At 34.9% G+C, this 15,787-nt stretch overlaps 1 protein-coding gene across 1 annotated transcript in view; it reads right to left on the minus strand.

Annotated features, from left to right (window-relative positions):
• The window catches only part of FMN2 (formin 2), a 133,077-nt gene that overhangs the window by 55,409 nt on the left and 61,881 nt on the right, over nucleotides 1–15,787 (minus strand). The window contains 1 exon segment of the mRNA XM_015857765.2: nucleotides 2,498–2,559. Within this exon segment, the coding sequence (XP_015713251.1) occupies nucleotides 2,498–2,559 (62 nt within the window).

Raw genomic sequence — 15,787 nt, forward strand, 5'->3', positions numbered from 1 at the left:
CATTTAAGAAGGGAAAGCACCATGCCAGACATATGCAATCAGAAAAACACCCGTTTACATTCAGAGGGAAGACTGTAAAACAAGCATTCCCATATGTTCCAGAGAGATATCAAGTATGCTGAGAACTAGTATAGCAATATTTAAATATGCAGCAAGAAATCCCAACTCAATAAATTGGGATTTATTGAGTTAAAAACCTTAAGAATTAAAAATATAGTTAATGAACACGGAGTAATGGGTTTAGGCAAAGTTATTCCCACCCACAACACGGAATGAGGCTGAGAAATAAGGGAGCAGTCAAGCATGCCACACCCTATCATACCAACTATTGCTCACTGTTACATTGAACAATATTATTATAATTAAGGAAGCTATAAAGGAAAAGAAATGTAAGGTCTGGTAAGTATGATCTAAAACTGAAAACAAACAAAAATAAACTACAATGACAACAAAACAATAACCTCAAGAGTCTTCTTTTGAACCATAGCTCTACTAAACAGAAGAATAAAATTCAGCTCAGGGGAAAATCTCTGAAAATAACTGGTTTTTGTTGTTTTGTTTCTTTGGCCTGTTTTCTTTAATCTAATAAATTCAGTGATTAAGTTGGACTGATACATCGCGTGCCCAAAGTTAGTGAACACATTTTGGCTTGAATTTTTTGAGTCTGCCCTCAGATTGACATATGTTCTCCTTAATCTTGACAGCATTTCCTAGACATTCTCTGTAATTAGTGAAGGTAATAATGAAAAAAAAATAGAATAGAATAGCATCATTGTGTGTTTCAGGAGACAGCAAATTTGCACTTGATCCATAATACCAGAATTAAGAAATGCATTACAGATGAGATTAATAAGGCATTTGAAAAATACCCTTAGCACAATTTATAATCAGCAACATAAAAGGATAATTTTTTGAAGCCTAATGCAACACAAGAGTGAAGTTTCTATAAACCGAGAGCAGCATTCATTCATAAACGGCAGTGGCAGAGGGTGACAAATGTTTAAAATATAAAGATGTGGGGGTTGTTAGGATAGATTTCCATTTGGTCATTATCTTCCTGAGCAGTGTTGGGGGAGTTAGCTTTTCAGAGATGAAATGAGGGAAGTAGTGCTTTCAAGTTCTTGTAGTTAAATAACCACAAACTGTGCTACCCAATATCCTCTCTGCAAAGAGAATAGGAGCTTACTCTCTTCTCTTTCCATGCCCCAAACGAGAAGTTTTAAAAAATAAATAAATAAAATTAAAAATAAAAAATAAAAAAAAAATCACAGAATCACCAAGGTCGGAAAAGACCTAAAAGATCATTCAAGTCCAACCAGTCACCTATCACCAATAGCCACCACTAAACCATGTCCCTCAACACAACATTCAGTCATTCCTTGAACACCCCCAGGGTCAGTGACTACACCACCTCCCTGGGCAGTTAATTCCAGTGCCTGATCACCCTTTCTGGGAAGTAATATTTCCTAATGTCCAGCCTGAATCTCCCCTGCCACAGCTTGAAACCATTCCCTCTAGCCCTATCATTAATGACACAAGAGAAAAGGCCAACCCCCAAATCAATTAATCATTCCAAATTATATCATATAAAGGTAGTCCAGAAAATAGAAAAAAAAAAAGAAAGGTGCTAAATGAATGAATGAATGATTAAAATTACAATGCGAGGGAAACAAAAAGTCTAGTAAAATACATTGGCTTTCAACTCACTTCTGTTTTTCACAACAGTGTGTTTTAGAGAGCAAATAGAAAACCTCTTTTCTTTTTTCTGGAATTTCCTAGCCAAACCTCTATGTATTCAGGCAGTTTTCTCCAAGAAGAGAATTATATTCACTTGCCTCTGCTGAAGGCAAAAATACACTTCTAAAATCTACTTATTTCAGTTCTGCACGTGACTGGCTTTGGAAAGTTTTAGATCATGCCTCACTACATTCTGAATCCCTGATTTTACATACCTACTAATCAAACACACTGATGATAAGCACCAGACATTTATGAACCCTTACCAGTTATACTACTATTTTATTTTTTACGTTAACCCAGAGTAAGGCTTTTATTTTCAAAGTTTTAAAATTCTAATTATTTTTGGGTTTCCTTCAAAATAATTAAGACTACAGTTCTACAATTGAAATGACTGCACTTATTAAAAACAATTCTTACTGAACATATCAGTGCTGTATCAGTGAGGTTATCAGGATAAACCAAAGGTCCCAAAGTGCAAGGTCTAATGCCTACTGACTGCCTACCCAAAAACAAACAAAAAGGAATACAGTTGATTTATCACATAGAAGTTACATTAGCTACAACAAAATGCATGCTCGATAAAAAATGCACAAAGACAATTAATGCAAATGAACTGCTTATCATTACCCTAATTGCTTTGGAGAAAGACAGCCAATTCAAAATTGGACACTTTCTATTGACTATTGACGAAAATCCAGAATGCCTTCATATGACCAACAGTATTCCTACACTGCATGGACTTCCTCTAGTTACTCACATTCTCATAGAGGGCTTGAAGGGTCTCCAGGTCAACCACAGAGTTGTCTAAGTTCACAACAGCTATAAAAAAGACAAAGGAAAAAAGAATTAGTTGTCAAGATGATAATCCAGCTGTGAAAGAAAGACTAAGCACAATATTCAGCAATAGCTTTTATGACCTACTTGGTCATACAGCTTAAGAATTTTAACGATATTAACGCCTTTAAGAGTGCCATTCCTAACACTATGTGCTAGAAACCTGGTAGAGCCAGGTGTCAAGCATTAAAGAATTCATCACCCTGCCCCCAAACACATACACACGATCCCACGAGTATGGCCATAGCCAGAGATCAGAGATAAGCTTTACATCAGACTTTCACGGTCCGACTGAAAGCATTATAAAAATTTGTAAATCTGCACCACAGCCACACACACATTCACACAACAAAGCTCATTCCTGTCACTGGTTGGCTTCAGTCTTAAACTGATTAATCCATAAGTCAGCCAGTTAACTTCAAGACACCTGACAAGGGTCAAGTCTTCTATGCACTAAGTCGACAGGTTTAGTACAGATACAAAATATGCTTTTCCTGTTCCCAACCAATTCTGGCGCCACACACATATTGTATTTTTTCAGTGTCAAAAAGCTGGTTCAGTGGATACTGAGAGAGTGATTTCCATCTAACTGCTCTTGAAGAACAACAAAAAATTAAAAAATAGATTGAGGGACACTCTGCCTTCCCACTTTTAGCAGGAACATTTAATGAAGCGTAAATAACGCTTGTGCAAACAAATGAATAATTACTCTTATCCAAAACAAAGCAAAAATTATTCTAAAACTAGGTTTTAGTTTTAGATGTTTTATGCAACAATTTTTATGACAATTTGTTTATAACACAAATCGAGCTTTCCTCATCCAATTTTGTTGAAATGGTGATGCTTTCTTCAATCATGCTACACTAATTCATTCCTTCATTTTGGCCTTCATTAATTTTACTGTTTTTGCAATAAGGTGCTCTCATATATATATATATATATACACACACACACACACACATACATATATGCATGCACTCATACAATATGTACTTTTCTAGATTAATAGATTAATTGCATTAATCTAGATATTGCAACTTTGAGCCGTGATCTCACAAGGGTAGTTTCTGTCCTTTCAGTCTAAGCCATAGAGAAGTTCTGTGTATACACCTAAAGTGTAATGACAATATAATTCAAGTTCATTTGTGCCGATTCGTTTAAAGCTTTTATATGTACCACTCTGAGTCTGCAACTCATCATATTACCCCTTTCCAGGCCTGATGCATAGTTTTAGTTACAGTAAAAGAATATTATAAACAAAGAAGTGTTGATCTTGATTAAACTAAGCAGGGTACTCTGCATGTATATAAGTTTCAGGACTGAAATAAAAAATTTTAAAAAAAGTAGTAAAGTCTTTCAGAAATAATACAAAATAAACACTTTTCCCTTACCACAAAGTAAATTAATTTTAAAGATAATGACAATGTAATAGATAAAAACTAAGGGAGCGCTGCTTTGTTTTCGGGGAGAAGGTCCATGCAAAAATCTGCTAGTAATTGTTTGGAATATTTCCATTCCACCACCCTATCTCCTTTTTAGTGCAATAATTGTGGCAATACTGAATGAATATGCCCTCTCAAAGGTCCTTGATAATCCTTTTTACACAGTAGGAGTATCTGTGTGTTTTAAAATAAACCAAAGTTGCCTTGTAGAACTGAAGACACATGCAAATAAAATCTGTGTCTACATTAGTTTGAGAGCTCTGTTTTAAGAAAACACATTTGAAAGCACACATACAAAGAGCTCTATTAAAAATAGAATATATTTTTAAGCTCCGTTTTTATTATCCCTATATTTCACCATTCTAAAACTTTACACATTTTTCCCCCCATATGAACACACAGACATTCAGCTATTTATTTTGACGTACTGGTTGTCTTCTGCCTGCTCTACACCCCCCACCACTCTTCTTTCCAGACACTGTCTACTCCTGCATTAAGAAATATTACATAAGTTCCTGTTCTGCCTTTTGCTCAATGTTAAGATCACCCATGGATTACTTAGGGAGCAATAGAACACTTTTGTTTGAATGCTTGCTTGAGATAAGAGAACGCCTGGCAAACAAAACGGTGCCAGGTCTGTGTACTTTCAACAAAACAGGTATGCAGAAGAGTGTACATACTTCAGGGAGCCGCTTAAAATAAATCAGTCTGAGACAAGGATTTGAAGAAATTAGATCCCAGTATATATGTTTCCCCTAAGAAAACAACAACAAAACAACAACAAAAAGTGTTCCTACAGAAAGTTGTATATGTTATGTATATGTATATGTATACTCAAAGATCCCACTGGGAGTTGCTTTTAAATTTCCCCCCTCCCCCCCCACACACACAAAAACCCTGGAAATCAGGAGACTAAATTCTGTTTCTTGGTGATATAGCAACACTGTAATATGGAACATGATATCTGGCAAAGAAGTGACCGCTGTTGCACATTAATTCTGTTATCTAGACAATCTGAACTGATAAAGGCAATGTTCGCATACAGCCAAATTGACTATGTAATGTTAACGTATGTGTCTTTGCCCCTTCTCCACAATCAGCACCACTACAGCTTTAAATATGTGACAAAAGGATTACTTACATAGAGACTAAATAAAGTAGGAAAATACAGAAAAGCATAAAATAAGGTTGATTTTCCATTAAAAATTTCTCAATAACGCTATAGTTCTAGTACACATGGATGCAAGCATCTGGAGAAGGGTTTATAAATCTTGCAGTCAAAAGATATTTCCACCCACATTACTACTGTGGAAGACAACTCTTCTGTTTGGTTTGCAGTTGACACTGACACTTTCCCTGCTCTTGTCGACTATGAAATTATCTTCAATAGCCAGCACATCATCCAGCTTGTCAGCTATGTTCTTCAACAGTGAAAAATATCAATTGGCTATTACTCTAGCAGTAACAGTTTTCTTTTAATCAAAAACTCTCACATCTTTTTTTTTTTTTTTTTTTTTTTTTTTTCACATTTTTTTTTTCTTCCTCCCTGTCCTAAACTTTCCTGACAATCTAATTGATTTTGTAACAAGTTCCACTGAAATTTGAATTGGTATCTTTTGGACAGAAATGACTTTTTATATGGAAATTATATGGAAATTTAACAGAATAGAAAATTTTCCATTGCACCTTGTACATGAATTAACAATATCAACAACAACTATGATACTAGTTTCAAACTGACAGGATAATCAAATTTATGCAAAAAGGACAAAGACTTACTATTCCTAGTAATATCAGCTAATTTGCAAATCCAGCTGGGCACTTTACAGGATATTCACCTAGCAGGAAGATAATACCACTGCTAAAGAAAATAAATTTGTCTAAAGAACGTGGCTACACTAGAGGCATGCTTGAACTCAGAGAACAGAATAACTTCCTCCCATATGCATATAAAAATCTGGTTTAGAACAAAGACACACCTAAGAAAACCAAATACAATGAACTACCACAATCCTTTGGCGGGAAAAGAGTATATGATTAAGCTTCCAGTGAAATCGAAGTTTCTGCCAACAACTGTAATAATGAAGTAGTAATACATGAGAAAACACTAGTAGGAATTTGGAGGATGCAGAGTATAGTCTCAGGGAGACTACAAAAGGATGCAGTGATTATATTTGTTGTCACTACTGTTGTTATAATAGATTGTTAACATTGATAATTTGTAGATTGCTCCAAAAGTAATGCCTTCTGTTTATTTCCATGGAAACATCAACAGATACAAAAAAAAGAAAAAAGAAAAAAGAAAGCAAAATAACACTGATCATAAGATAAACCTTTCAGCTACAAAACATTGTTTTCTGAATAGTCACCACTATTAGCTATGCATTTTTGCCAGCAGTGAACAGGCACCTACACAATGAACCCCATAAATATCACCTGGAATGTGCCTTTTTTTTTTTTCCACACTGTCACTGCCAAAATGGCTCACTGAGCTCCCATTCACTGTATAGCCTCCATAAACATGCAGCAATTATTGATGAATGTCAGTGAGTGCCATTTTCTCCCACACAGAATTAAAAACATTTACTTCATAATGGCTTCCATACTAGACACCATTTTGTCAGATTGCCCTTCTGCTGCCATCTGTTGCATAGCAATAAAATTTAACAGAATATTGTAGGGAAGGTTCAATCTCTGTGGCCATAATATCAACATCTGTTTCTGATGAACATAATAAAATAGCAGGCATTACTTTCAGAGCAGGCCCTGTGCATCTAAGAACATGTGAACTAACAGCTAACCATTAAATAAATATGACATCTAATATAGACATAGCAAATCTACAATTTAAATATACCAAAATATCGCAAACTATAAGAGAAAAGTTTGCTTCCTACAAGTCAGTACTTGGAAATACTTTACTGATCTGGAAATTCATGCTAAAATAGAAAGGCCAACATTCAAAATTTCCTACTAAGAATTTCAGGAAAAGAAAGATTAGTAGAACGTTTTGGATGCAGCTTAGGTCATAAAACTCTCTTCAGAACAAACTAATTTACAGTTGACTATGAACTGTCCATTAGTCAGTCCAATCCTTGGTTCCATGTCTTGCCTTTCATCAGAATAGGCTTCACATCATTCTCCCCTTCTCTGTCCCTGTCAAATACCCTTCTTAAGCTTTGCTTTCCCCCCAGAACTGACTGAGAAAATCCAAATCCTACTTCACTGATAATAGATTGCAGCTTATGTCCCCTCAAAGAGGACTGCTAGCTGAAATAAAATGATCTCAATATTGCACAAGGAATGCTGAGACAACCCTGCTATACTCAGATCTATGCTTCTAGGAGAAGAAGTACACCAATTTTTCATGCTGTTTTCCATCACAGATGCCTTCTTCATTACTCTTAAAAGAAAAAAAAAAAAACACCTGTTATTATCACTCCAGGACACCACTAACCCTTCTTCCACATGGTTTGCTATCTCATCCACTCCCTTTCGCTAAGAGTCTTTCCAAGACTTCAAATCTCCTTTATCAAGCATCAGCAGTGGACAATCACTTCAACAGACTGCAAAGGGAAACCAATCATTTATCACTGAATGCTGGACATCAGTTTTATAGCAGTGTACCGTGGTTTTCTTATTCCTCAGTTCAGCACGGGGCACAGACTTGGGGGTTTCAAATCTGTTCCAGCATTATTGACTAAAACACCAAGAGGTTATACCTTCTAAGGTACCTTTCCCTTAAAAAATAAAAATAATAATAAATAATAATAATAATAATAAAAGCATTAGCTTCTTTTTCTGCTATGTAGATTATGGTATAATGCAATAACAAGGCACTTCTCAAATAAACTCAGATTTAAATCCAAATTACATTCAAATTAACTGAATTGCAAAATATGCTTTTAAGTTATCTAACTAGTCACATAGTAAAACCACCATTTCAAGAAGTGCTATCTCTGCTCCAGTTTACTCCATGTGAGCTTACACACATTGTTCACATAACCGCAGGCATATTACTGCACAGCATCATGCTTTTGTCTGTAATGCTCCCAACAACATGATAACTACTTCATCTCAAAATACAAAAATTCCTAATGCAGAAAATTAAACCGTTTTCTGAAATAAACACTACATTTAGATAAGTATAGAATATGTGGTGGTAAAACAAAATGCCCCTGGTCTAATGGGAGCTGCAGCAAAACAAACAAGGATAATGACTATAAGACTTTTAAAGATTCTCAGAAATTAAATGAAATATATACATATATTTAAGCAAGAACACCTAGACTTGCAAAACTGGAAGAAAAAGCCCTGTTGATAACAGATAGGCTGACCCTTACAATGGATGATTCACTATACTAGGTATAGCTGGCGTAAAAGAAAACAATTTCTCACCTACCTGCTTTCTCTTGGTACCTTTGTGATATGTTTGTTTAGCAAATACTCTCACCTTTTCAGGATGAAAATTAAGTGCACACAGCACAATGCAGGCTAGATCTTCAACACAAGTACACACATCATGAATCAAGAGTCAAGAAAAAGCACTTTGAACTGCTTGTACAGAGTTCTCCTGTGGTAGCAATTCACTTTGATCTAAAGTTTATGTATGAAGCTGGAACTGTATATAGTATATAAGTTTCCAGGCAGAAGGCACAGATTAAGCTGAGCTCCTGCTTCAAGATGGTTTTGAGGAACTGAAAATGCTTGAATATCAAGAACTTGAAATTATTTGTATAATATTTGTAGAAAATAACAAAATGAAAATTAACCAAGAACATGCATTTGTAAAATTTGGTGCAACAGACACAGAAGTCTCCATTAAAGAGTAACCTTAGGTTTTATGGCTTTGTTTGTTTTTTTCTGCATTGATTCTTCTGCTATAAATATACTTTATTACTTTATTTTTTTTTAGAAGTATTTTCATAGCTTTATGATAGCAATAATTTTGTACAAATAGATTACAGATATATTTATACATACCTATAAACATATATTTATACATACATATAAACATATATGGAGCAAGATGTAACAAAATATATTAACTACATATAATTTTGTAAACAGTTGCATTACATACTTTCCAAACAGTTGCCTATAACATTAAGGACAGATTTACTGATTATGTGAAGTCTAATTTTATACACCTATACAGTTTGTTTACCAAAACTGTACAAGCTTAGTTCTTAGAGAACAACTATATTTTGTTTGACTCAGTATGTCGCCTTTGTGTCTAGGCAGGAAAAAAAAAAAAAAAAAATGGAGACCAACACTGCAATCCTTTCAGAATAAAATGTTTAAATACAAACATGATTGCCATTGTAGACTGTTTAATTTAGAGAGATTGTATTTCAGCTCTGGTTTTGAGAGGTTTGCTGATTTGACTACTGAGAGTACACTTCAATGCTTATCTTAATTGTTTAGATAAGATTTGTTTAAATTAGGCAGGTGAAAAAAACATAGGCATGGTACATGGGAAGACTGAGAAGAGACTGGCATTTTACTAGATTATGCTTATTTTAAACTACAGTGGATAGAAGAGCAAACAGTCTCAAAAACCTGTCAGGGTCTGGTCTTCAGGGAGTAAATCTGATGTGCAAGACTGACTGGCAGGATTCTGCATTTTCAACAAACTGGAAAGAACCGCCATGATGACTTGAAAACACCACTTAAAGCTTACTACGGGACACAAATGCAAATGACATAAGACCAATTTAATAGATTTTTTTTTTAATTTTTTTTTTTAACTGTACTTGATGTTTACAATAGGGTTTTACTGTTTTCTAGAAAAATTTCAAAATACCTAGTTAAAGTAGTAGTAGTATATACCTAGTATAAAGTAGTATATCATACAATAACTGCTCAATTTCAAGGTTCGCAATAAAAAAAATGTCATACCTTTTGATTATACCACAGCAGAGACTACCAGAACAGTATATCTTAGGAGTATATCTTTGGGATATTCACATGGCCATGTACATTTACAGTGCATACATTATAAAAACAAACCAAAGAAAAGAGATCAACAGTAAATCACATGCAGTTTTGTGTATTAATCTATCTGCAAATTATTTACAGCTTCATATTTGTGAATCAAGTGAAATAAAATTTGGATTCCAATTTGTTGTTATATGACTTTTTTATTTTTTTTACTAAGGTATGCTCAACTGCTTTTTGATCTCTACTTCAATTGCATTTTTTTCACTGCGTTCTACAGGCTAAAAGTGATACTAGTACTGGTGTAAACAAGACTATCAAAGCATGCAAGTCAATCTTTATAGAACAAGGTAGCATCTCTTACAGAGTGCATTTGGAAGAAACTAGCAAGATGTGTTTGGAACACAAAGAATTTTAAAACTTCAGGATTCAAACTACTTCAGACATGTGATTACATATTGGTTCAGTTGTTTGTTGTTTGTTTTTAGTACCTTGAATTTGCTGGCTTTTGATTTAATACCACCTTGCATAAGAGTAGCTTAAGGTAAACAAAGTCATGGCTTGCTGAGAAGTCTAGTACAAAGAGGGTAGCTTATTTTTTCCCATGTTCCAGGAAGCTCATTTGATATGATAAAGGCAAAGGAAACACAAGATGCAGAGGAAGATCAGGATCATCCAAATAGGTTTTCTATTTCTATTTTTCTTTCTCTAGGTTTTTTGTTCACTACTTACCCACAATTAGTATATAATTAAAGATCCAGGTGTGTATAGGTGGCAATTTAGAACATTTGCATTTAATCACTTCAGTTTCAATGCTAGATCAGTTAAAAGCTGCCTAATATATAGCCCTGAATATTTTTAATGGCTGATGCAACACTATGAAAAAGGAGAACGTCTTAACTTTCCACAGATCTACATACTTAGCTCACTGCTACTAAATAGATCTGTAATAGAAGTGAAAATAAGTGTGTTATTGATCCACAGTGAAGACCACATGGTATAAATGAGATAGCTGTTCTTTCCTAAACAGACTCAGACTCACCCAGAGCTGCCTTGATCACACTCTCAATAATCACAATGAATGACTAACTTAAGGCTTTTCTCTCAGAGAGTGACTAGAAGTCGAAACAATACTTTGAATAGAAGTCTAACTGGGGGACAGCAACCATGAATAACCTGAGGTCTCAGGAAATTATCTGTTTAATTGCAACATGATTATTTCTTGTATGCTTACAAAAGACAGATTTGAAACCAGATGGGCTTCATAATTTCACAGGCCAAAAAAAGAAGATTTAAAAAAAAAAAAAAAAGGATATCTGTAAATTAATCTGAGAACTTCACTTTGAAAGTAATATTCTAAGTGTTAAAAGTGAAGGAAATAAACCTTTTGAGTACTGTTTCATGAAATGTATTGCCTTCTCCATCACCTAAACTATTTGCATGAAACCTTAGACTCACCAAAGTCAGTGGCAAAACTATCAGTAACTTCAATGAAAGAAAAAGGTTGAAGGGTCAGAATTTCAGCTGGAACTTAAGATCATTTATATTGTTAAAACATTCATATTTCTACAGACTAATGGCTTGAGCAAGAAATTATCAGGCAATATTATGTGGCTTATTTAGTAGCTAGGCAAAACACTTACAAATACTCTTTCAGACTCTGAAAGTTTAGAGCTGAGCTGTTTATTTGCCATCTCTCCAGTCCCTTCTGAAGCTCTCCATTTGCCTTCTCTGAAGTCTGCAAACCTGCTTCTGCTTAATCTGCAAAGGATTTTGCTACCGCTGGTGACTTACAGCATAAATTAACTGTATTCACAAGGATACAGTCATTTACATGCAGAGGCAAAGCTTCCCATGCTTATGGCTAGTCAGCAAGTTGTGTGTGATCACACAGAGATACGTAGTAGAACAGCTAGTTAGAAAATTCTACACGGAAATTTTCAGGCATTCAGAAATCAGGTAAAAACTCATTTGCTACAACTGCTGTAAAGGCACTAGTGGTGACCATATGTTGAATGCTTTTTTTGTTGTTGTTGTTCAAGAATTATGAACTGAACTTTTGAGAGGTTTCCTTTCCAAAGCAGATTTTCCTTTCCATTTTCCAGATAGTAGAAGCTCACTAAAATACTTTCTTCACTAGATCTAGTAAAAAATAAAATCTATTTTTGTCTATTTTTGGCACAGCAGGAAGGAACATAGATGTAGCCTAGTATTTTCCATGTCAGCTCTGTCTGAAGCCTGAATAAACACCATGGCCTTCATTGTCCTAACGGATATTAAGCCTTTCACCAAATATTCAGATGTTATGATATTAAAGAGCTACAGATGCTAACAAAATGACATTATGGTCTTGTGATATTTAGTCCATGTTCTAAGCATGGTAGGATTATGAAAACAGCACAAGATTTTTGGCTAGGTAGAAAACAGATGATGCGTTTTTACTAATTCAAATCACAGTAATGTGATAACTGAGGGCAGAAGGATAAGCATTTATTGTTTAAGCATCTAACTTTTTTCATGCTCCAAAATGTTTCTCAAGAGTTGGTATTAATAAGTTCAAGGAAATATGGACTGCAATTGAAACAAAATCAAAATATTTGTGGAAAACAAGAATATATCAATTTGGGAAAAGTCTACGTGTCTTCTAAGGGGCAAAAACCTGTATTTATGTCACTATCATCACTAGATTTAGCCTGCTAACATCTTCAAGACTACAAAAGGCACTCAATGCCACTGACCTGTATTATCTAAGTAACTAAAACCACTTGAAGCTTTACTAAAAACATAACATTCATCACACAGAAATAGAACAGGGAGTTTCCTATGGAATGGCAGAAGAACATAAATACATCACTACATTTCATTATCCAGGGGTCCTGGCAAAACACAAGAAAGAAGAGAAACAAGGCAAGAAAAACCCAGGTGCTCATAGGCTCAACAGCACCAGCACTAGAGAAAACATGCCAAATATTTCACCACAGGAAAAAAAAAAAAAAAAAAAAAGACTTTAACGTCTAACCACAGCTTCCCACTGCACTCATTCTACTCCACCAAGCACAGATGAATACAGCAAACAAGTCTCTGCCCTATCATTTAGTCATCCTTTCTCCTCCTTGCACCTGGCACCCAGACACAGCACCCAAGCAGAGCTGGAAGCAGGATGAGCCCTGACCCAACACTGCAAGCTGCTGTTGCCACCTGGTGCTGGAAATGCAGAACCTGGAGGGCCTCAGCAGCAGCATGTCAGGGGAATGGAAAATCTAGTGGGAAAGGTGCTCAGCCGAGGCAGGATGAGAGCTAGATTCTTAGGTGAGGAGGAGGGAAAGCGAAATTAAGCCAAGATGAAGTCATATCTGGGCCAGCTATAGAGCAATATTGTCACCAGACTGCTCATGCTTGCAACTGGCAAGTTTTTATTCAAGTGATGGGTATAATGGCTGTTCAAATATATCAGAAGGAAGACTAAGTGTCACAGTCTCAAAGCTGCATATGGTCCCGTAACCAGTTACTGCTGAAGGAAGGACAAGTCATTTAAGATAAAGCAATCAGTTGAAACAGATCTGCTATGCTCCCTACTGAGGAAGTCTATGACCAATTATAAACAGCACAACTAGAACCCTATTACATGCCACTCTGAAAGCATATTCTGAATTATTTCTAAATGCTATCAGCTATATGATAATATGCAAGATAAAAACATAACAGCAAGTTTAATCTGTTAAACCATACAGAATCTAAGCTTTAGGACATGGCAATTACTACTTGAAGCAAATAGGAAGAAATAACAAAAGCACAGAAACAACACTTGATTTACTTCTATATATATGTATGAAACAGCTGAAGACACCATAAGAGCCTTAAAAGCATTCACTTAAGGGACACAGAAAATGAGATTATAAAAACAATGCCAAAAAGAATAGATGTTACAAGGAGTTAGTCAGAAGGGTAAGAAGCTTGTAGGTTACAATGAAGTTACAGACAACTTTCAGAAAGAAAAAGAAAAAAAGAAAAATCCTAAAGCACTCAGACTTTTTCTTATCTTTCCATATCCCCAATGTCTATGGGCTTCAAAACCACATACATGCTTAAAGAAAAAAGCCTGAGGGACACCTGTAAGAAAATAACACTCTTCAAAACATGGAAATTGGCCAAAGAAAATAGAAAAGCAGAAAGTCTCATAAGCTCAATATAAATTTGACAAGAACAAAAAGGTCCAAGACTGACATGCCAAATGCATAAAGCTAGTAATAAAACTGCTTTCAAACACATCTGAGGTAGGAAGCCTGACAGGGAACAGTTGGGCATATGAATAATCTGGCTATAAAAAGAACACAAACGAAGGAGAATAAAAAGATTAATCAAATTGCTTGTGATAGGATTCACTACCAAGAGAAAATATATAAGATGTTCTCATACAAGATCTACATTTCTCAAGAGATGCATTTTGGGCATCATCTGAAATTGAACTTGTTTCTGAACATACAAATACAAGTTTTAAGAGGATTCCAGAGATGATGCTGGAAATTATAAACCAGTCAGTTTGAATTTTGTGCCTGGAAAGTGTCTACACACTACATGGAAGAACAGCTTCTTTAAACATACAGAGAAACAAAACACAATTTGAAAGAAAGGTTGCATGCAATTTTGTAGTGGATACTTGTGTATTCCTCTAGTGGAATCTAAAAAGTCACAGACAAGAGTGTTACCGGATTTGCAAAAAGCTCATTATTATCTGAGGATTCAGAAAATAATTGCATCGTCCTGGGATAAATAACTCAGTTTAAACACAGCACCTGCTATTAAAAAAAGTCAATTGTAAAAATGGATTATGAATTTTTCAAAAAGAGTTGTAGCAACGAAGTCCCAGTAAGACCTTCACTACTTCCTGTATAGTTTAATGAATGAGAAGCAATAATGTCTGAATATAAAAGCTAGCTAGTTTAGAGCTAATAGCAAACATGTGCAAAAGGATCTCTGAAATACCGTGTTAATGCAGTGCAAAATAAAGTGCATGGAAGAAAAGAACCCAAATGTAAAATTGCTCATCAAAATGATGAGCACTTTCCTTTCATAGTTCTCTGGCAATAAAAGCTCAATAATTAGCACCAGTTAAAAGTCATGCAACATAAGTAACAAAATGGAAATAAAAGATACGATACCGTGGCACAGGCCTACAGTACACATAAATCCTGAAAATCACTTACAGAACTACTTGCTTCATTTCTAAAGAGAGGAAAGAGCTATGGATGGTAGACTGTTGACGAGTGAAATCAGAAGAATAAACACATATGAGAACCATTCCAAATAAACTTTTCAATTTGGAAAAGGACAACTGCTGCCAAAAAGATTAAACAGAGATCTTAAAAATTACATGAAGAGCAATTAATGTCATTCATCTTGGTTTCATTTTATTTTTGCTTTTTTCTTGCTACCTACATAGGAGGTCAGGTACTAAGTTAGATAAACCTTTTGGCCAAGACAGCATAGAGTTGCAATTGCTTCCTTAAATGAGAAATTACAAAAAGGTAGGAGGTAGAGGTAGAAAAAAATGGATTTGATTCATGTTACAAAAAAACCTTGCAAACTTTCCTAAATCTTTATCTTAATTACTTTAAATGTATGTTAGAATTTAACTGCTACATACATGTTACATTTTGTATAGATCTGAAAGAACATATATGAATATATTTCTTATTTAAACTTACCAAACAAAATCAAATCACTAAAAGGATTGATGTGGCAGACATTCTTTTCTTCCCAAGCTTTTAACTTAATGAAAAAATGTGTGACTAATTATTGGAAGGTCTTAAGACAATTAATAAGCTGTTCTT

The sequence above is a fragment of the Coturnix japonica genome, chromosome 3 (genome assembly GCF_001577835.2).
Source record: "Coturnix japonica isolate 7356 chromosome 3, Coturnix japonica 2.1, whole genome shotgun sequence".
In the NCBI taxonomy this organism is placed as follows: Eukaryota; Metazoa; Chordata; class Aves; order Galliformes; family Phasianidae; genus Coturnix; species Coturnix japonica.